The sequence below is a fragment of the Felis catus genome, chromosome D3 (assembly GCF_018350175.1).
Source record: "Felis catus isolate Fca126 chromosome D3, F.catus_Fca126_mat1.0, whole genome shotgun sequence".
NCBI classification, from domain to species: domain Eukaryota; kingdom Metazoa; phylum Chordata; class Mammalia; order Carnivora; family Felidae; genus Felis; species Felis catus.
The window spans coordinates 14870317-14894755 of NC_058379.1; the positions used below are offsets into that span (position 1 = coordinate 14870317).

The 24439-nt window shown below is 36.2% G+C and overlaps 1 protein-coding gene across 3 annotated transcripts in view; it reads right to left on the bottom strand.

The window, feature by feature from the left end:
- The window catches only part of TAOK3 (TAO kinase 3), a 181645-nt gene that overhangs the window by 87289 nt on the left and 69917 nt on the right, over nucleotides 1-24439 (bottom strand). For all 3 annotated transcript variants that reach the window (XM_023241471.2, XM_019814602.3, XM_011287798.4), the window contains exons 2-3: nucleotides 9938-10040; nucleotides 1002-1212 (exon numbers count right to left, since the gene is read on the bottom strand). In XM_023241471.2, the coding sequence (XP_023097239.1) occupies nucleotides 1002-1121 (120 nt within the window). In that variant the 5' untranslated portion in view covers nucleotides 1122-1212; nucleotides 9938-10040. The remainder of the gene's footprint in view (nucleotides 1-1001; nucleotides 1213-9937; nucleotides 10041-24439) is intronic.

A 24439-nucleotide genomic window follows, 5' to 3' on the forward strand; every position in this document is an offset into this window, starting at 1 on the left:
AAACAAGCAATAAGTAGTACTTAAATATTACTTTGCTTTTATGGATTACTTTGCTCTCAAGGAAGTTTTTGTGACTTTGAGGAGGCAAACTTCTAAGGTTAAATAAGTAAATGACCAACTAAATTTTCTGCAATGAATTTCAGGTGATGAGCTAAGGTAACATTTCAGCCACTTCTCATTCTTCTCATCAGAAGATAATCACATTCTGGGAATTCAAACTGACTTTAGGGGGCTAAGCCTTGTACCCTTTAACCTAAAACACTGACTTGACATGAAACGTTCCTAAAAATCTTTGTTAGGCCATCTGTCGGTGTGGCCATAATGTTCATCCATCCATCTGCCCATCTGTCCATCATTTATTGAGTACCTATTACTATCAGACATTATACAGGATACTGGGCATATAGCAATGAATAAGATAGACAGAACCCCTGTCCTCATGGTGCTTATGTCGGGGTAGAGACACACATGACTCAAAAATTCTCACACATAATTATTTAATTATAACCATGATAAACGCAACAATGTGTAAGCACAGGGTGCTATGAGGTCATAAAGGTCTTAATTTAGTGCTGGAAAGTTGAACAGGAAAGGCAATCTTGTGGATGTAAGCTGACTTAATCTGAAATCTGTAGGATAAGCAAGAGTTAGGCAGGGATGGGGATGCAATGTGCTGAGTTTTCTAGGTGGAGAAATAGCATATAGGAAGGCCCTGAGGCAAAAAAGAGCTTGGCATATAGCGAAAATGCATAGGGCTCAAATTCAAGCTTAGAACATTTTTTGGAGTACCCTGATAGCAGAATCAGTTGATATAGATACCACTGACTTTAATAATGCCTAGAATTCTAGGACTGGATTTTCAGCAATGACTGTTTGCCTCCACTGTAGACATTTAATTTGTAGAATAAACATTAAAACTAAGTATATTTTACAAGTAATAGAATGTGTACAACTCAAACTTCCCTAACTTAATCTCTCTAAACCATTCTAAAATTACTTACAAAATAAACTGCTCCAAAACTTCCATGTCCAATTTCATGCAAATCAATAAAAAGTTCTTCAGGATCATCTTTGTAGAAGAGATCAGCAATCTCTGGGTCCTTTGGCACCCCTTTAGGCATGGTGACCGGTATTTGCAAACGTTTTGCTTTTGATATCCCACTCAGCCTTATCTCTCATTTATAAAATTTTTGGGTGGTAAGTTTTTAGTACCTGTAGAAAAAGAAGATTTGATATTAACTTATTTCTAAAACATCTTGGTTGGCTGCAATACAAATTAATATTAGAAAGCATCTTGGTCTTACAACTTCATAATAAAAAGACAAATAACTCAAAAGAAAAACAGGTAAAGGATCTGAATAGACATTTCTCCAAAGATACACAAGTGACCATTAACACATGAAAAGATATTCTGATTATTCATTAGATAAATAAAAATTAAAACCACAGTAATATACCATTTTATACCCACTATGATGACTACTATCAAAAACTTAAATAACTATTGGCAAGGATGTGGAGAAATTAGAGCCTCCAACACTGCTGGTGGGAATGCAAAATGGTGAAACCATTGGGAAACAGACTGGCAGTTCACCAAAAACTTAAACATCAAGTTACCATTTGATCCAGAAATTCTACTCCTTGGTATAAGCCCAAAACATAAACACATATGTCCACACAAAAACGTGTGCATGGATATTGGTAGCAGTATGATTCATAGTAGCCAGAGGTGAAAACAATCCAAATGTCCATTTGGTGAATGATTAAACAAAATGTGGTACATCTATACAGTGGAATATTATTCAGGCATAGAAAGAAATGAACTACCGATATATGCTACAACATGAATGAAACTTGTAAGCACAATGTCAAGTTAATGAAGCCAGTCACAAAAGATGACATGTTACACAATTACATTTATATAATACACCCAGAAGAACTAAATCTATAGAGACAGAAAGTAGATTATTGGTTGCCTGGGGCTGGGGGAAGGAGAGTTTGGGGGTGATAGCTAAAAGGAATGGACTCTCTTTTTAGAGGGATGAACATGTTCTAAAACTGTGAAAAAAAGAAAACTGCGGTGATGGCTGCACAACGGTTAATATACTAAAAACCACTGAATTGTTATTTTATTTTTTTGAATTGTACACTTTAAATGAGTGAATTGCATGGTATTAAAATTGTACCTCAATAAATCTATTTTTAAAAGCATTTTGGTCTAATTAACATTGAAATAATAACAGCTAACATTCATTAAGCATTCCATACATGTATATGTTATTTTCTTTAATCTCTACAACAGCTTCATAATGCAGGACTTTATTATTTTGATTTTATACAACAAACTAAGGAAGACTGAAAGTGCCTACTCCCCCATTATCAGGCAGGTAGTATTTGTCAGACTGGGGCTCAAACCCAGATCAAACTGTAAAGCCCATGCTCTTAATATACAATATGGACATACACATCAGGTAATTAAGTAACAAATTGCCATAATTTGGAGACTATGCTAAATGTTCACTTGAAGAGGCAGGTTATTTGACTGCTATACAAAACATTCTGAGTTCAAAGTTTCTATTAATAAAAGCACATTATTTTGACATTCTTACATGTTAGTTGTTAATAGTTACACATAGTTGGCATACATCCTTTGTATTTTTTGAAAAATATTGAAATATTAACTTTCACCTATATTTTTTATTATAAATACCACCTCCCAAGAGAATCAATCATTCCAACACACGGGACAGTTTCTGTTTCTTGCTTGACCCATTAGATTACTATGCTAGAAATTTAGTTATTGGCCAATAAAATTGTACTTTTAAAAACGTGAGCCAATAGGCTTCGTTCAAGGAGAAGAGAAGAGAGAGGGTCATTAACAAAGAAGTACAACTAGTTAGTGCTAAGAAGAATTTTTCTCTTGTGATATGACAGCCTTAGGTGACACTGTATATTACTTCATATGGTTAGTCTAGTTAGAGCATTAGAATATGTAGGTCATCACCCTAAGTATCCATCTATCCAGTCAACCCTTTCCCTGACTCAACACATATTTGTCAAGTGCCTAGTATGCCAGGCACATACTGGGTGTTGGTCCCACATCAAATGGGATGTTGTCCCTGTCCTTAAAGGGCTTAGTTAGAGTCCAGTGGGGGAATAAATATTACACTATAATGATACAAATAACAAAATGGTTATAAATGATTGCTATGATAAAAAAGGAAAAAAAACAATTAATAGAAGCATATAATTGGGTGACCCAGTCTCTTTTTTCTTGGATATGAAAAAGCATGCTTTTTTAAGGAAAAATAAAAGTAGTTCTTTCAATATGGACGTATGGTAGAATTGGAAGGAGAAATTATGAAGCTGGAGTTAAGCCAAGGAAAATCACAGTAAACCTTTTAAACAATATTAAGAAATTTGTACTTCATCCTAAGTATACTGGGGGGCCATTGAAGGTTTTAAACAGGAAAAAGGGATTCCCCTGCAGCACTATGCCTATAATCATGGAAGGTCATCCTGTCAATCCATGAATGCTGATAATCAAGCATAAAGTCAATATATCAATACTATTGAAAAAGTGACTTAAGTCTAGTTGTCGATCAAGTGACTAATACACAACTAATATTCAAAAAGTGCTACTGCCACCACTGCTTATGTTTGAGAAAAGAAAAGAGAAACAATGCATCATGTCAAAGATACCCCTTTTGAAGACTGCAAAAAAAAAGAAGTTATGAGATTGTTTTTAAGAAAAACAAAAAGATCTACGAACTAAACTTATGAGAAGTAAAATCTTTTCAATCGTGAAAATATATTCTAAACTTTTGAATATTTTGGCATCAGTGTGAGTAAAGCTAAGTACTATGGATAATCATTTGGAGGAAACACATAGATCACTATGTCATACTATAGATTAAATTAATTCTCAAAAGAAATGAATATTTAAATATAAAAAAATGAGACCATAAAAACTTCTAAAATAAATTGCAGGTGAATATTTAGTTAATAAGCAAGATATCAGAGGCAAAAGTTGTTAACTAAAATCAGTAAGTCTGACTACATACGATTAATAACTTCTAGAACTTAAATGAACTTCTGCTTCCAGCCAAGATGGAGTAATGGGGACTGGATTTATTATCTGTCACCAGAAACAACTAACATTACAATAAAGAAAACAGATCAAAATTCTTCATATATATAATTTTTAAAAAATGTTTATTTATTTTTGAGAGAGACAGAGAGAGAAAGTACACAAGCGGGGTAGGGGCAGAGAGAGAGAGGGAGACAGAATCCAAAGCAGGCTCCAGGCTCTGAGCTGTCAGCACAGAGCCCAACGGGGGGGTTCAAACTCACAAACAGAACTGTGAGATCATGACCTGAGCTGAAATTGGATGCCCAACCAACTGAGCCACCCAGGTGCCCCCAAATTCTTGACAGATATAGATGCAAAAACTTGTAACAAAATTACAGCAAATAAAATTCAATAACATATAAAATGGATAATATATCACGAGTAGGTGGGATTCATCCCAGAAATGCAAAGTTGGTTTAACACTCAAAAATCAATGTAATTCACCAAATCAACAATCTGAAAAAAATGCAAAATGATCATCTCTATAGATGCAGAAAAATCATTTGACAAAATCCAATATTCAAACCTGATAAAAACTCTGAGCCAACCTGGAATAAAAGGTAATATCCCCAGCCTGATAAAAGAAATCTATGAAATATTTATAGGTAATATCAAAGACCAAATGATTTCCTCCTAAGATCAGGAATGAGGCAAGGAAGTCTGCTCTCAAGACTTGTCTGCAATATTGTGCTGGATGGTATGTGAGTGTAATAAGGCAAGAAAAAAGAAATTTAAAAAGCATCAAGATTGGAAAGGAAGACGTTAGACTTTTACTGACAAATAACATGATCACCTATGTAGAAAATTCAATGCAATCTACAAAAAGCTACTAGAATTAATAAGTGATTTTATCAAAGTGGCAGAATACAAGATCAATGTTTAAAACTCAGTTTTACTTTTATATATGAACGGAAATCAAATCTTTAAAACATCACAATAGCATCAAAAATATGAATCCATAGGGATAAATCTGACAAAGAATGTGCAAGATCTATACATTGAAAATTACAAAATAAAGGTGACAGAAATTAAAGACTGAAAAGAGAAATAACTGTGATTATAGGTCAGAAGAATCAATATTAATTGTTCTTTAGAAAAAGAAATTGAGAGGTTGATTCTAAAATGCATATGAAAATGCTAAAGGACATAAAATAAGCAAAACAACTTTGGAGGGCTGGACAAATTTGGAGGGCTGACATAATCTAATTGCAAGATTTATCATAAGGCTATGGTTATCAAGGCAGGGTGATACTGTTATATATAGACAAACAAATCAGTGTAACAAAACAAAGTCCGGAAGAGACCCTCACATTTGTGAACAAATGATTTTGGACAAAGGTGTGAAGGTAACTCAGTGAAGAAAGTCTTTGATGAATGGTGCTGGAAAAACTGTATAAACATATACAAAGAAAGGGATCTTTTTTGATCCATGCCTACCCATCACAAAAATTAACTCCAAACGGATTATAAAACTAAATGTAAAACATACAGTTAAAAATATCCTTGAAGAAAACATAAGAAAAATCTTTCTGATGTTGGGTCAAAGATTTCTTAGACATATAAAAAAAGCATAATCCATAAAAGAAGTAATTGATAAATTAGGCTTCATCAAGATTAAAAACATGCTTTTTTGAAAGACCTCTGTTCAGAGAATGAAAAGCCAAGCCACAGATTGGAAGAAATTTTTGCAAAATATGTCTCATAATGGAATTGTATCCAGAAACTATGAAGAATCCTCAAAACTCAATAAAAAGAAAGTAAACAACCCAATTTTTTAAATGGGAAAAAGATTAGAGGCGCCTGGGTGGCTCAGTCAGTTAAGTGTCTGACTCTTGGTTTCGGCTGAGGTCACGATCTCACAGCTTCGTGGGTTTGAGCCCCGTGTTAAGCTCTGCACTGGCAGTGTGGAGCCTGTGTAGGATTCTCTTTCTCTCACCCTCTCTCTCTGCCCCTCTCCCACTTGTGCTGTCTCTGTCTCTCTCTCAATAAATAAAAAAACTTAAATTTTTTTTTCATGGGGAAAAGATTAAAATAGACACTTCACGGGCGCCTGGGTGGCGCAGTCGGTTAAGCGTCCGACTTCAGCCAGGTCACGATCTCACAGTCCGTGAGTTCGAGCCCCGCGTCAGGCTCTGGGCTGATGGCTCAGAGCCTGGAGCCTGTTTCCGATTCTGTGTCTCCCTCTCTCTCTGCCCCTCCCCCGTTCATGCTCTGTCTCTCTCTGTCCCAAAAATAAATAAACGTTGAAAAAAAATTAAAAAAAAAATAGACACTTCACCAAGGAAGATATATGGGTGGCAACTAAACAAAACAAAAGATGCTTAATATCACTATTCATTAGGGAGATACAAGTTAAAACCTGAGGTTCTACTACATGCCTATTAGAATGGCTAACATGAAAAAGAATGGGCATACCAGGTGTTGGCAAGGGTGTCAAATACCTTTTTCACATACTGCTTGAGAGAATGTAAAAATGATAGAGTTTGGAAAAGTTTGGTAGCTTCTTAAAAAGCTAAACCTATATCTACCATATGATGTAGCCATTCCACTCCTCGGTATTTACCCAAGAAAAATGAAAGCATATGACCATACAAAGCCAGGTACACAAATGTTCATGGCAGCCTTATTTTTAATAGCCCCCAAATGCCCATCAACAAAGGAACAGATAAACAATTTGTGGTACATGCAGATAATAGAATGCATCACAGTGAGAAAATGAACTCCTGGCACATGCTACAATGTGAATGAAACTCAAAATAATTACATTGAGTGAAAAGAAGACAGACCTCCCCCCCCCCGCCAAAAAGGAGTACATACTTTATGATTTCATGTCTATAAAATTCTGGAAAATGCAAACTAATCTAAAGTAACAGAAAGCACATCAGTGGTTTCTTGGGGATAGGGTTGAATGAGAAGATGTAGGATGGAGGGATTAAAAAGGGGTATTAAGAAGCTTTTGGGAATGGTGGATAGATTTACTATCTTCACAGATACATATTTTGGTAAAAGATATTATATCCATTAAATATGTTCAGATTATTGTATGTCACTTATACATCAGTAAGGTTGTTTCAGAATGATTCAATAAACAAAACTGAAAGGCAAATAAAGTAGAAATAATTCTTGCAAAATATATGCTGGTTAAAAGTTATTCTTAATATCAGACAGGTGACTATATAAATTGATGAAAGATACTGAAGATGATGCAAACAAATGGAAAGAGATTCCATATTAATGAAATGGAAGAACCATATTATTAAAATATCCACACTACTCAAATAAATCTATACATTTAATGCAATCCCTATCAAAATACCAACAGCATTTTTCACAGAACTAGAACAAATAATACTAAAATTTGTATGGGACCAAAAAAGACCCCGAATAGCCAAAGCAATCTTGAGAAAGGAGAACAAAGCTGGAGTTATCACAATCTCAGATTTCAAGATACACTGCAAAGCTGTAGTAATCAAAACAGAATTGTACTGACACAAAAAAAGACAAGATCAATAAAACAGGAGAAAGCACCCAGGAATAAACCCACGCTTACATAGCCAATTAATCTACTACAAAGGAGGCAACATTATACAATGGGAAAAAGACAGTCTCTTCAACAAATGGTGCTGGGAAAACTGGACAGCTACATGCAAAAGAATGAAACTATACCACTTTCTTACACCATACACAGAAATAAAATCAAAATGGATTAAAGACCTAAATGTGAGGCCCCAAACCATTAAACTCCTAGAAGAAAACATACAGGCAATACTTCCTTTGACATTGGCCATAAAAACATTTTTCTAGACAGGTCTTCTCAGGCAAGAGAAAAAAAAAAAAAGCAAAATTAAACTATTGGGACTACACCAAAATAAAAAGCTTTTGCACAGAGAAGGAAACCATCAACAAAATGACAAGGCAGTCTATTGAATGGGTAAAGATATTTGTGAATGATATATCTGATAAGGAGTTAATATCCAAAATATATAAAGAACTTATAGGACTCAACACCCATAAAACTCAAATAGCCCAAGTAAAAAATGAGCAGAGAACCTGAAAAGACATTTTTCCAAAGAAGACATCCAGATGGCCAACAGATACATGAAAAGATGCTCAATATCTCTCATCACCAGGGAAATGCAAATCAAAACCACAATGAAATATCACCTTATACCTGTCAGAATGGCTAAAATCAAAACACAAGAAATAACAAGTATTGGTGAGGATGTGGATAAAAAGAAACACTCATGCACTGTTGGTGGGAATGCAAATTGGGGCAGTCACTGTGGAAAACAGTATAGAGATTCCTCAAGAAACTGAAACAGAGTAACTATATGCTCCAGTAATGTCATTACTGGGTATTTACCCACTGAAAATAAAAAACCAATTCAATAAAATATATGCACGCCTATGTTTATTGAACCATTACCTACAGTAGTCAAGATACGGAAGCAACTAAAGTGTCCATAGATGAATGGATAAAGATGTGATGTGTACACACACACACACACACACACACACACACACACACACACACAGGAATGTTACTCAGCTGTAAAAGTAAGAATGAGATCTTGCCATTCGCAACAACATGGATGGACCTAGTGGGTATAATGCAAAATGAAATAAGTCAGAGAAAGACAAATACCATACAATTTCACTCATATGTGGAATTTAAGAAACAAATGAACAAAGGAAAAAAGAGACAAACAAACAAAACCTTCTTAAATACAAAGAACAAACTGGTGGTTGTTGCTATAGGGGAGATGGGTGAGTGGAAGGGTTAAATAGATAAACACGGGATTAAGAGCACACTTATCTTGATGCATACTTAGTAATGTATTCAATCATTATATTGTACATACCTGAAACTAATATAACACTGTATGTTAATTATACTTCAATGAAAACATATATATAAGTAAGCACAATTATACTTCAATGAAAACATATATATAAGTAAGCACAAACATATATGTACATCCACCCACATAGTCAAAGGACACAGATAGGAAATTTAAAAAATAATTAGCAGTGGCTACTAACGATATGAAATACATATAGTTCCACTAGTAATCAAAGAAGCAAAAACTAAAATAATAAGACAACTAATTTCATCTACTAAACTGACAAAGTAATAGAGAAAAGATACAGTTTTGGGTGAGGGTATAAGGAAACAGTCATTTTTACACATTGCCAGAAGAACAGAATGGGTACATTCTTGGACCAAGTAATATCCTTCTAGGAACTTATATAAGGCAATGTCCTTTTTGTTTCGTTTTAGCAAAAGAGGCAGGATGTAAGCAGGTAGAGGGATTTCCAAGTTTCGATTTCCGTACAGGCTTGTTTTATCTGAAGTGGGTGTAGGGATTTCAGGTAATTTTAAATTTTCTTCTTTCTGCTTATCTGTATTTTCTAAATTTTCTGCAAAGCCTATTACTTCTGTAATTAGAGTAAAAGTGATATGAAAAATCTTATGTTACTTCAAAGTCTAATCATAAAACTTTACAACAAAAAAGGCAGTATATATTTCCAGAAGATAATTTGATAATGGGAACCAAGAAAATTTAGGTAAGCATACTTCTTTCAAACAAATATTTCTCCAAATTGTAAGCTATAACTGAGAATGATGAAAATCTGTAAAAAAAAAAAAAGAATTTGAAAGTAAAAAAATTTTATTCCAATTCAATATTTTTACTTTACCATTTTTGTTAAAAATATAATAAATATTAACTATAGAAAAACCAGAAGACATAATCTCTTCCCGTTTTATAGAAGAAAGCTGTATCATGGATCTATGGATGATACCTTTTTGTGAATGGCACAAAATATACCGTATTGCTCAGATTCATCTTAGCAGCAAACCCTTTGTCCTCTTTTAAAACTTCAGTCTTTTGCATTTATGATGCACCTATGGAAAAAGAAGAATAAAACACATAATTGTAGAAGCAAAATTAAAGAGGCAACAATTGATCATATGGTAGTTTTACGTATTTGCAAATGTAATATTATGAAGTTAAAACTTTTATCTTCATCTGTTTGTGATTATAAATGCAAAAGTAAGATTTTTCAGATCAAAGGCTTAGGCTACACTTTCACAAGCAATCCCAGGGAAATAAAAGTGTCCTTAGATTTCAGAATCTATATTGAGACTTCCATTAGTTTGAGTCCAGGGAAACTCAATAGAGGCTACCAGTAGACAGGACTAATCTGACAGCACGTGGTGATGCTACTGATTGTCAGTAAGGCTTATATTCTAAATTGCTTTTTCGGTAGCCATGATGATTCACATTGACTTATCTATCTTCCCGTTCTTTGGCTCTCCTATAGCTGATCTTCTGCATTTGGGGGTAATGATTATTCTTTATTTTCTATTAAAAAAGTACATGCCCAATGTAGAAAATCTGGGAAAAATATACTATTATGAAGAAAAGCCCATAATCCTACCCAGGACAAAGTCCATTAACAATTTGGCATACTTTTCTCCATGCTTATGTTTATTTCTTCATGCTCATATTTATTTTATTATATATAGCTGAGACCATTTATACATATAATTCCATAGTCTATCTTTTATTTATTTATTTATTTTTAATGTTTATTTTTGAGAGAGAGACACACAGAGTACAAGCAGGGGAGGGGCAGAGAGAGAGAGAGGGGGACACAGAATCCGAAGTAGGGTCCAGGCTCTGAGCTGTCAGCACAGAGCTCAATGTGGGGCTCAAACTCACGGAGAATGAGATCATGACTTGAGCCAAAGTTGGATGCGTAACCAACTGAGCCACCCAGGCGCCCCCAACAGTCTACCTCTTTTATCTGATTCTGCATTATAAACATTTTGCCATTTTGTCACTGTTCAGAAAGATCACTTTAATGACTGCTCAGTGTGTATCTCCTTATTCATTCACAACTCTTTCTCCGCAATTGGAAGCCAAGACTGTATTCAACTCTTTGTTGAACTATTAAATATTACTGTGTTTGGAAGATCTTTGAGCGTATTATTCATCTATATTTTAGGGCTTTCTTTGGAATGGGTTCCTAGAACTAGAGTTATTTGGTCAAAGAATGTAACAATTTAAAACATATAACATGTATAATGAAATAATTTTTAGGTAAGCGGACTGGCTTTGGAGATAAAGGCCTTATAGAGAGGAAAAAAATAGGAAAAAAGGTATTGACCTCCATTTTCACATTTTTCCTGTTCAGGATATCCCAATCTTCTCTCATGTCTATATTTACAAACTAAACTTTCTCATTATTTTTATTATTCCCTCTGATTCTATAGCTGTGGAATGTTTTAGGTTAAGTGGTAGGTAAAACTTGCCCGAGTTCTGTATCACATTTTACCTAACCATCAAACCAATCAAACACTGCCATGTCTGCATACCTACCTGCTGATATAGCCTGACTATAGCTTCAATAAGCTAAAATATTCATTAAGATATTAAATGAACACCAGTTGCAAGATTTCATTCTTTTTAATTTTTTAAATATTTTCTTTTTTTGAGACAGATCATGAGCGTCAGCACAGAGCCTGATGCGGGGCTCGGGCTCGAACTCACGGACTGTGAGACATGACCTGAGCTGAAGTCAGACGCTTAACCGACTGAGCCACCCAGGCGCCCCACCAGTTGCAAGATTTCTAAGTAAGTAATTTAAAATAAGGCATTTACTAACATCCTCATGTCCTAATTTCAGATGCAGGAGGAACTGTTCACTGGCATTTGGACATGCAATCGACACACATGGTATTTTTTTTCCTCTAAATACTCCTTCATTCTTACATAGTTTTCTCAAAATGTGTTCTTTATCTTCAGTTGCATAGCTCTATAAATATAATAAACTCTATGACTTCTAGAAATGAAACTTTGTTTTTTTTTCCCCCTGCTGGAAGACTGCATACGCTGTTGAGCCTGAAAACTATACTCAAGTTTGTCCATTACACCTAAGGGATGTTTCTCAGCTTTCTTCCATTTCACAAGCTCCCTTCTTTATAAATATCTCTTGAATTCCATAAAACTGTCTTGTTTTTCCAAATTATTCCTCCTATAGTTTCTCTTCTTTTCTCTGATCTCTAAATGAATGTTGCTCCAAATATTCGCCCGAAGCTCCTGTGTGTGACTGCAAGCTGCTATCCTAATTACCGTGTATTCAATGGGTCCCAGTAACTCTATGGCATCAGACTGTGCCGACCTCCTTTCCCAGCCCCACGCCCATATTTTCAAGTATGTTTTTGGTTTCTTCCCTCACATACACTTCAGGTTAACTTTGACCCTTCCCTATTCCCTGTCTCAGTTAATTTATAATTCTGCTTCAAATATTTCTTTTAATCTGTTCTTCACTTTCCATTTCTGTTATCTCTTTCCTCTGCCTCTTCTTGGTGAGATTCTATTCTATCTTTTCTGGAATTCATCTTAAAAACATTATCATAATCATCTTCCTGAAGCAAAGTTCAGATAATATCACATCTCTGCTCAAAATCTTTCAATGTCTCCCTACGGCCTACAGTATAAAGAATAACTTTACCTAACTAAGATTCAAAGCTGGCCTCATTTTGTAGCAATGTGGATGGAACTGGAGAGTGTTATGCTAAGTGAAATAAGTCATACAGAGAAAGACAGATACCATATGTTTTCACTCTTATGTGGATACTGAGAATCTTAACAGAAGACCATGGGGGAGGGGGAGGAAAAAAAAAAAAAAGGTGGAGATGGAGGGAGCCAAACCATAAGAGACTCTTAAAAACTGAGAATAAACTGAGGATTGATGGGGGGTGGGAGGGAGGGGAGGATGGGTGATGGGCATTGAGGAGGGCACCTGTTGGGATGAGCACTGGGTGTTGTATGGAAACCAATTTGACAATAAATTCCATATTAATAAAAAAACAAAAACAAAAGAAGACAAAACAAAGCTGGCCTCAAACCACTTTTCTAACCAAAATTCTTCAACTCCATAATCAGGAAAAAATGAATTACTATTCAGTTACATTTTTACACCTTTGTCTTTGCTTATGCTATTCCCTCTAACTAGAATATCCAAACTCCAAAACCACTTTCACAGCCCAGCTGAACATCACCCCTGGTATAAGACCTACTATTTTCTCCCTTTGCTTCGGTTTTAAATATATATATATTTATATATATATATATTATTTATATATAAAAATATATAAATATATATTATATATAATATATATATTTATATTATATATTTATACATATAAATATTTAAATATACACATAAGTATATATATATAGAGTGTGTATATACATGTGTATATATATATATATACACACATATACTCTAACTGGATGGCAAGTGCTTCTTCAGAGGTGGATACGTGTCTAAATCTGTTTTGATTAATCATTGTATCCCATGACATCTTTTAAAAAAGTGGGTTTTTTTTAAAGATATAATTCACATAAAGATATGCAATTCAACCATTTAAAGTGTACAATTCACTGTTGTTGTTGTTTTTTAGCACATTCACAGGTACGTGCAATCATCACCATGGTCAATTTTAGAATACTTTCATCACCACATAAAGAAGTCTCATATCCATTAGCTATTACCCTCCCACCCTTCCATTCCTGAGCAACCACTAGTCTACTTTCAGTCTCTATAGATTTCCCTGTTCTGGACATTTCCTTTGAATCATCTTTTGTGACTGACTTCTTTCACTTGGCATGCTGTTTTGAAGGTTTATCCATGTTGTAGCATGAATCAGTATTTAATTTCTTTTATTGCTGAATAAAACTCCATTATATGAACATACCACATTTTGTTTATCCACTTATAAGCGGATGGACATTTCAGGTTGTTTCTACATTTTGGCTACTATGAATAATGCTGTTATAATCACTTGCGTACAATTTTTTGTGTGGACATACATTTTCATTTGTCCTGATTATATACCTAAGGGTCGAATTGCTGGGCCCTGTGACATCTTTACAGAGCAAGTACTCTACAAAAATCTGCTGATATCTCTTTCCCTTTTCCATCCCAATCTTACTCTAAAAATGATCTTTAAATTCATCCTTCCCTCCAAACATGAACAAGGACATTTTTCCTTCCAAGAGGATGGCATTTTAAGAATTAACTGAAGATGAAATGCTAGGCATGGAATTATTGTCTCCCTCTTCCTTGACCTCTTGCAACCTCAGGTACTGCATTTATAGTGAGAACTGAGAACTGTGCCAAGAATGCAGTATTTCTGGTCTTAGGCCCTTGGGCCAACAGAACCATCCAGCTTGCTGAGAGTAGATGATTTCATCAGAGATGCGCAACTGAAATGATTTTCTTCACTCTTTAAGAAATGGAAATCTTTCAACAATGGCAATCAAATAAATTATTTTTCTACAGACACCCTAACTTAATGTAAGTAAGAACACTTGATAGAGAGTAGAAATAGAATTATTTTTCAGAAGTTCCCTTTTCCCAGAAACTTTCAAGAAAGATAATTCTCCGAAGGTCTTAGTTGACTTTCAACATTGTAATCACACTACATGAACAATAAACCTGAAACCAACAAGTTTGAACAACAACAACAACAAAAAACTACAATATTTCAGCATTAGGGAGTAAGAATCAGAATGTTTCATATTGGAAAGGTTTTAAAGATCAGACCCTTCAACTTTTTTTTTTTTTAAACTAAATCTCAGACAAGTGTCAAATCACACCTATGCAGTAGTGTGACCCAGAATTAAAACCCAGGTCTTCTGATTCCCCATTCCAGAAAACTTCCTTCTAAATCAAGCTGCCCAAGGCAGACTTCAAAACACCAAAAAGTTTTCCGATTTTGCTATATAGTGGAGGGTAATTAAACATAAAATTGGACTTCTGTGTTATTATTTCTCCAAAAGACCTCATAACACTTGAGTATGCAGTGGTGGATTTAGTTCTTATACAGACTGAAGCGTAAACAAATTTAGGGATCTATTTAAGAAAACATTTTACAAAACAGGGGTGCACGGATGGCTCAGTCAGTTAAGCATTAGACTCTTGATCTCAGCTCAGGTCTTGATCTCAGGGTTGTGAGTTCAAGCCTCGCATTGGGCTCCACACTGGGCATGAAGCCTACTTTAAAAAAAAAAAAAAGAAAAGAAAGAAAAAGAAAAAAACATTTTACGAAATTCCCATACAGAAATAGATATTAGGGCCTTAGAAGGGGCTGGTGCATACGAGGGGCTCTGAAACTTAAGCCTCACTATAAATTAGCCTGTGTAAATTCTTTAAAAAAAAAAAAAAGTTCATTTATTTGAGAGAGTGCGAGCATATGAGTGGGTGGGAGGGGGGTACGTGGCAGAGAGAGAGGGAGAGAGAATCCCAAGCAGGCTTCATGCTGTCAGCACAGAGCCCAACATGGGGCTCGACCTCACCAGCCATGATATCATAACCTGAGCCAAAACCAAGAGTTAGACGCTTAACTGACTGAGGCGGTTTACAAAGGTGCCACCCAGACACCCCAGCCAGCCATTGTAAAATCCTATTATTTCATTCATTAGCTTGCTCCCAGAGGGAGACAGAGGCAGGTAAAATCTTCATTTTACAGCAATGAAAAATGAAGTATAATTAGGTGATGGGATGTTTTCAAAGTCAAGACTAGACCAGTTTTTCTCCCTTTTTTATACTACAACTATCTTTATAGACTTGAAGAAAATTGTTTTTAAAGAAAGAAACAGAAAACTGTTTTGGTTAGTTGCTGCTACTGTCTGCCACTAATATTTACTTGTTATTCTGAAGTAAGAAACCTTTTTTATGATACTTTTACTTCGAAAATAAAACTAGATGCTAGTTGCTTTTTATGCCATTGTGATCATATATCATAACTGGAAAGGGACTTTAAAGTCATCTAATTTCTACTTAGCAAATAATGCAGAAGTGGCTGGAGTTTATTATCATAACAATGATAAATTTTAGTCTACTCTTGGGTCAAATGATATTAAATATTGTAAAGAAGCCTCTCCCAAGTCACCCTTTAAGAGCTTATGTGTGCTAAAAAGTAATTATATCAATTATTTTGGTTTCTTAATATATATTATTTTCTCCTGTAAAAAAAGATGTTTAGATTGAGAGAGGAAAGGAGAAGCTCCTTTGGATTTCTTAAATTTATTGAAATTATTGTTCTGATACTTTGATACAAGGCTGGCAACTTGAAATCAAGGATGCATCAATTTGGGGGAAAATGGTACTTAATAGGAGTCAAGACCAGTACAAAAATGGTGCTGATATGTCTCCACAAATCCCAAACTATTCTAAATTTTTTTTTAATGTTTATTTATTTTTGACAGAAAAGAGACAGAATGCGAGTGGGTTAGGGGCAGAGAGGGAGGGAGACACAGAAGCAGAAGCAGGCTCCAGGCTCTGAGCTGTCAGCACAGAGCCCGACATGGGGCTCGAACTCACGAGCTCTGAGATCATGACCTGAGCCGAAGTCGGATGCTCAACCGACTGAGCCACCCAGGCGCCCCCCAAACTATTCTAAAAGATTTGACTAGGCTTGAAGTTTTCACTTTGCCCTATATCTTAACCATATGTATGGCTTTATATCATTGTAATGCATAATGATAATTTACTCTTTCAAAGAGTTTCTTAAACTTGATGGATATTCAAGTCCTTTAAAAAAGTTCTTACAGATCTCTAACATCTTCTTAATTTTAGTCATCCACTTCATTTATTTATTCATCGATTCATTCATTCAGTGAATATTTATTAAGGACCTAACACATGTCCTGTACTGAACAAGGCTTTAGGTTCTTCTCTCTACTCAGAGAGCTCATACTCTAGTGGAGAGCGACACATGAATATTGATACTTCAAGTACTAATAAATATTATAAAGAAAAAATAAAGCCAAGGTCAGTGGTCAGAGTAGATCTCTCAGATAACTTAAAAGCTGACAGAGGCCTAAAGGCTAAAGGAAGTGAAGTAAAAGCCATAAAGATACGTGGCAAAAAGGGCAATCCAGGCAGAGGGCCTAGCAAGACTGCTTGGTGTATTCCAAGAGAAGTCAGGCTGGTGTGGCTAGAACAGAGTGAGCCATGGGGAGTGTGACAGGGGAGGAGACAAGGTCTGCATAACATGATTAAGACTTTGGATTTTATCAAAGGACCACTCTGACTACTGCGTGGAAAACAGATTATATGGGAGCGTGGTTAAAAACAGGGAGCCCTGGAAAAATCATTACAAAGTCCAAGCAAGAAATGGTGGTAGTTGGTACCAAGGTGGAGGAGATGGTGGTGGAGATAGTGAGAAATGGCTTAATTCTGGAATAACTTCTGGAATAGACAATGGGCTTTGGTGCTTTAGCTGAGTAAGAAAGAGGAGAGAAAGAAAGGAAGAGAGACTTGAAAGTTTGTGGCCTGAGCTACTGAAACTACCCATTTACAAAACTGTAATAAACTTCTTACAGCTTTTGTACAACTTCTAAAACAAGTTTACAAACATTCCACAAATCAAAGTTAACAACACTGATTTAATATAATAGATGTTATTATTTTGTTGATACAGTAGCCCCCCAAACAAATATGGTCTTATGTTTATTGACCATGTGATGGCTTAATTCTCCCACCACTTGTCTCTACCTGTGCTCCTGGGGAAAATTCATTTACACAGCTTGACTTTACATCATCTGGTCTTCCCAAGTCAAGAATCCAACATCTATGCATTAATTCCATTTCCATACTTTTCTTATTACTCTGAGACAGAGTAGTACCACTTGGCACTGGGACTATGGCAAACACAAACTCACATCCAGAAATAATAGCAAATCATAGAAGTTTGGCAATAAGGTGGCTATCTACATGCTCCACTATGCATTTTTTAAAGGAGATAATCATCAAAATGAAAACATAACAAAAAAACCTCACAGAGAATTTTTAGAGCTATTTTCAAGTCTTCCAATTCCCAGGAGTCAATGGATCTACTTGAAAACACTTTACAATGGAGTCATATCTTACCCAAGGTGGTTGAGTTCAAAGGTGGACATTTAAGGCCAAAACTGCATATAGTGCAAATTATCCTTGAAAATGCCAGTATACAGTTGGTCTTTGAACAACTCAGGGGTTAGGGGTTCTGACCCCCCGATGCTGCCAAAAATCTGTGTATAGCTTTTGACTGCCCCCAAACTTAACTATTAATAGCCTACTGTTGAGTAGAAGCTTTACTGATAACAAAACAGTTGATTTTGTATATGTACTATATACTGTATTCTTTTGATAAAGCTAGAGGAAAGAAAATGTTATTAATCATAAGGAAGTGAAAATACACTTATAGTACTCTACTGTTTTGCTTTTTTACTTACGTAGTCTGAGAGAGAGAGAGAGAGAGACAGAGAGACAGAGAGAGACAGAGAGAGAGAGAGAACACACGCATGTGAGGGGCAGAGAGAAGGAGAGATAGAACCCTAAGCAGGTTCCGTGTCATCAGCGCAGAGCCTGATGCAGGGCTTGAACTCATGAACCATGACATCATGACCTGAGCCGAGATCAAGAGACAGATGCTCAACCAATCGCACCACCCAGGTGCCCCTCTACTGTTTTTATTTAATTGATTAATAATTTATTTATTTTTTAATTTTTTTAATGTTTTTATTTATTTTTGAAGGAGAGACAGACAGAGCATGAGCGGGGGAGGAGCAGAGAGAGAGGGAGACACAGAATTCGAAGCAGGCTCCAGGCTCTAAGCTGTCAGCACAGAGCCGGATGTGGAGTTTGAACCCACAAACTGTGAGATCATGACGTGAGCCGAAGCCGGATGGTCAACTGACTGAGCTACCCAGGCGCCCCTCTACTGTTTTTATTTTAAAAATCTGCAGATAAGTGGAGCCATGCAGTTCAAACGTATGTTGTTCAAGGGCCAACTATATATGGTTTTGTTTATAAAATCCTTTAAATTAATGCTTGTGCACAGGTAAGTGTGGGAGTCATTGAGCTAGTCTAAAGGAGAACAAGAAAAGTTTATAAAAATAAATCTTTAGAAAAAAATTCTTTGTTTTCAAATTTTTTTTTTTTAATTTCTTTTTTTCAACGTTTATTTATTTTTGGGACAGAGAGAGACAGAGCATGAACGGGGGAGGGGCAGAGAGAGAGGGAGACACAGAATCGGAAACAGGCTCCAGGCTCTGAGCCATCAGCCCAGAGCCTGACGCGGGGGCTCGAACTTACGGACCGCGAGATCGTGACCTGGCTGAAGTCAGACGCTTAACCAACTGCGCCACCCAGGCGCCCCTATTTTCAAATTTTTAAAAAATTTTTGATTTTTAATTTACTTCAATTCCCGTATAGTTAACATACAGTGTTATATTAGTTCCAGTATAAAAATAATTCTTAGGAAGTCTAGTGAAGCCTATGGATACCTTCTCAGAACAATGTTTTAAATGAAAAAAAATTAGCCACTTAGAATTACAAAGGAAACCAGTTATATTGAAATAATCTTATCAAAATATTTTTAAAAATTGTGATATAGTAATATGTATGCTTCTTTATTAATTCATTTAGTAGGTTGTCTAATAACTGTAACCATTTCAAAAAGCAGTATCAAGGGGTGCTTGGGTGGCGCAGTCGGTTAAGCGTCCGACTTCAGCCAGGTCACGATCTCGCGGTCCGTGAGTTCGAGCCCCGCGTCGGGCTCTGGGCTGATGGCTCGGAGCCTGGAGCCTGTTTCCGATTCTGTGTCTCCCTCTCTCTCTGCCCCTCCCCCGTTCATGCTCTGTCTCTCTCTGTCCCAAAAATAAATAAACGTTGAAAAAAATAAAAAGCAGTATCAACATAAATAATATTTTGAGATTTCTGTAACTGTAATATGTTTTAAAATACCTACTGGTAGCTGATGACAAAGTCCCAGATATTGTTAATACTTGTGTGGCTTGTTGCTAACATTAATAAATTAGAGGTTAGGGGCGCCTGGGGTGGCTCCGTCGGTTAAGCGTCCGACTTCAGCTCAGGTCATGATCTCCGTGGTCCGTGAGTTCAAGCCCCGTGTTGGGATCTGTTGCTGACAGCTCAGAGCCTGGAGCCTGCTTCAGATTCTGTGTATCTCTCTCTGTGCCCCTCTCCCCACTCACACCCTGTCTCTCTCTCTCTCTCAAAAACAAATAAATGTTAAAAAAAAATTAGAGGTTAGTAAAAACAAAACTGAATGTTTTCTAACACATTCCTCGAGCTACAGAAATCTGGGTATTCAAACCATTCTCTCTTCAAAAGAAAACCAGTATAAATGGGTACTGCTGAGGAATTCTAAAGAGTTCCTGACTATCTACAGAGTTTAATCCATTGTTTCCTATCAAGCTTCCATAACTTCTATTAGTAGAAATTAACAGAATGTTGTGAGGATTAAATAACATATGCTGAGCACATAGTGGATGCAGGAAAAAGATTTGCCAGATGTGAACATAATTCTTACTTGATCACATTTGTATCATATGCATTGTTATTTGAAAAGTTGTAGAGAGGAACCTGGCATTTCCCCCTGCGGTTCCACTAAATAGCCCTCACTCCTATACCTTTTGGCATTAGTAGTCCCATTTCTATAGAATTACTTCATTATGTTTTAGGAGTTGAAATGCATGTATGATGCTACGCCACTAAAGTCTCTATCAGGGCTTTTGGTTGCAAATGACAGAAACCGACTCTAGTCAACTTAGGCCAGACATTTGTTTATAGGTGTGATATTTTGATTTGTAATAAGATGTGTGTGTGTGTACTGTATTATATTATATTATATTATATTATATTATATTATATTATATTATATTATATTATATTATATTATATTATATTGTATTATATTAGGTCTTCATCTGGCATAGAATCCCTAAAACCCTTAGAATTTCCTAAGTGACAAGAGCAATAAAGGTAGAAAGCCTGTTGTTATTCATAAGAAGCCCCTTTCAACCACACCTGAGTTTCTGTTAATGAAGCGACTTTTGGAAAGCCCCTATGGATGGGAAGTAGTTGTCAGGGCAACCAACCCTGATTAGAAGGTGGGAAATTTTCAGCCACATCTCCTGACCTCAGGGAGGAGGGCGGGGCTGGAGATAAAGAATTCAGTCACCAATGACATAGGATTTAATCAATCATGCTTATGGAATAAGGTTTCCATAAAACTCCCAAAAGGGAGTCTGGAGAGCTGTTAGGTTGGTGAACGCATCCACATCTGGGAGAGTGGCACGCCCCAGTTCCATAGGGACAGAAGTTCCTGCACAGGGGATCCTTCCAGACCTCACCCTATGGGCGTCTTCATCTGGCTATTTGTATCCTTTATAATATTCTTTACAACAAACTAGTAATATAAGTGGATGTTTCTGTGAGTTCTGTGAACCAATTGGCCAATTAATTGAACCTGAGGAGGGGGTTGTGGGAAGCTCTAATATGTAGATGGTCAGTCAGAAGCAGTGGTAACAACTCAGACTTGCAGCAGGCATCTTAAGTGGGGGGAAGGGGGGCAGTCTGGTAGGATTGAGCTCTTGACCTGCGGGATCTGACGCTGTCTCCAGGTAGGCAGTGTCAGAATTGAGTTAATTGTTTGGTGGTTTTGGAAAACACACATCGGAATAGGCTATCTCAGGATGAACCAGAAAGCTCAGAAAATGGGCAGGCCCCTAAAAGGGCAAATGCATATTCAAGATCATGCCACAGTAAATGTCTGAGATGCTACTGCTACTTTGCTTTACTATACTCTTGACTCCTTTGCAACTGCCACAAACCATACCTATCTATTTATTGTGCCCCGAGCTCTGAAGATTCAGAGTCCTGGGTTGGGGCATCTAATTGACTGAGGTCACATGTCCATATGCCAGCTGCCAGGCAACTGGGAAAGGAATATCTACCTGTACTTCCTCCATATCCATAGCAGAAGGACTAACATTGCCTTTCTATAAAAGAAATCTTTAAAAAAATTTTTTTTGAGAGACAGAGAGACAGTGCATACACTCACGCAGGGGAGGGAGACACAGAATCTGAAGTAGGCTCCAGGCTCCGAGAGGTCAGCACAGAGTTGTGAGATCATGACCTGAGCTGAAGTAGGACACTTAACCAACTGAGCCACACAGGCGCCCCACCTCCTTTCTATTCAAAACGGGATAATGTTCAAGCAATGGGCAACCCACCCTATAAGCATCTACTCATTAATGATCAAAAGCCAAATCACAACTCAGAAGCTAAGTGACAAACTTGGATTTGCAGCATTCCAGTATTTAATTGTCTCCTTAATCAATTTCCTTTAACCTAAGTAAGTTTTATTTATTTATTTTTAAGTTTTATTTCTTTAAGCTTCTTCTGTATCTACAAAATCTTACTTTTCTCATGAGTTTAATAAGAGGTGTAGTGACCCCAGAGTAGTGCTCAACTATTCATTCATTCATTTATTCATTCAACATCTACTAGATATTCATTATCCTTAAGACATCATGCTAGAGGTTGAAAATATGTAACACAGAAACTAATTTTGTAGAACCAGTGATTGTTGCAAGTAGTGTGGAGGTTCAAAGGAGGTAAAAAGAACCAACTCCCTAAAGAATAGGGGATAGGGGTGGGCAGGTGATTGATGGGTTCATGGGAGAGTGACATTTGGATTGCTCTGTAAAGAACAGGTAGAATTTTCAGGAAATGCTGTGAGCTTATGATGGGAGGTTGTAGCATGTTAGGAAATGGCAAGTAACTTAAGTTCTGCAGATCTGGGGCAAGAATCCTTTAGAAACAAAGGTGGAAGAGTCTTAAATATCATGCAAAGGATTTTAAGCTTTTTTTCTGCAATGATGAAAAACCATTATTAGACTCAGTCTTCAAGAATAATACTGTAATTGTCTGGCAGTAATATACAGGCTGAACTAGGAAGATTTTGTTTAAAAACATTATACACACATCACAGAAAAAATTGGAAGAATACAGACTGAAATGTTAATAGTGGTTATATTTGAGTATTGGGAATATAGGCATTTTCTGTTTTCTTTTTACTTTTCTGTATTTTCTATATTTTCTCCATTGAACGTATGTTATTTTGTAATGAAACATTAAGTAAAAAATATTTTTAAAAGATTAAATTGGTGGGGCGCCTGGGTGGCGCAGTCGGTTAAGCGTCCGACTTCAGCCAGGTCACGATCTCGCGGTCCGTGAGTTCGAGCCCCGCGTCAGGCTCTGGGCTGATGGCTCGGAGCCTGGAGCCTGTTTCCCATTCTGTGTCTCCCTCTCTCTCTGCCCCTCCCCCGTTCATGCTCTGTCTCTCTCTGTCCCAAAAATAAATAAACGTTGAAAAAAAAAAAAAAAAGATTGAATTGGAATAGAAGGAGACTAGATCAGGAAGGTCAGGTTAGGGCTACCAAACAAGAAAGAATAATAATCTTATCCTAGAATGTTGGCAATGAAATTGAAAGCAGAAGGCAGATACCATGACTCTGGATGCAAGAATAACACAATGATAACATGACTTAGAGTCAGCAATTGACTGGCTGAATAGCCTCGAAAAGACATGGAAATCAAAGTTAGCTCTGAGGCTCTGAGAACAAGTGACAGAGGAGGCAACTGTTCTGTGAACAAAAATAGGGAATTTAGTAGAAGGGACAAGTTCAATGGTAGTAAGGTGAGTGTTTTCTTGCCAAATGGACTTTTAAGTGCTAGACGCACATCCAAGGAGAGATATACAGCAAGCAGTAAGAAATGAAGGTTGGAATTCGGGGGAAATGTTGGAGCTAGACATTCAGATCTGGAACTATTTGTATAAGGTAGATGAGAACTCAAGAAGGAACTATGGTAACTCAGATAAAGAATGGAGAGAAAAGAGAAGGCTGAGAATGAAATCTTGGAAAAATATTTTGAAGTTGAAATCTTAGTGAACGTTAGATAAATGCTAAGTCAATATTATATTTCTATAATCAGGCATTCTCTCCATTATACTCAATTTAATCAAAAGGCTTAAAATGACTTCCCTAAGTCTAACAAAGTGAGATGAACAGTCAAAAAAAAATACTATCAGAAATAAAATTTAGATTTTTGTATGACTGGCTTTTGCTTCATGTTAATTATATAAAAAAAAGTCCCCTGTCGTTAGAAATGTATTTTTTGAAAAGAAAATATGTGCAGTATAGCAATAAAGTGAACCAACTGATATATTAATTAACATATGTTTAATTTTTTTTACTATCTTTTTGTAGTCAGAATTTTAGATTTAGAATGTATCTAAGGTGGGCTCAAAGAAGTTAAGTTGCTTTTAACTTTAATATTAATGACTTGGTACTCGTGCCATTATAGTCTAGATTGAATTCCTGATCAGAGAATACTTGCTGGTTATGATGGGGAACAGCATCAGGGTATAGTCGA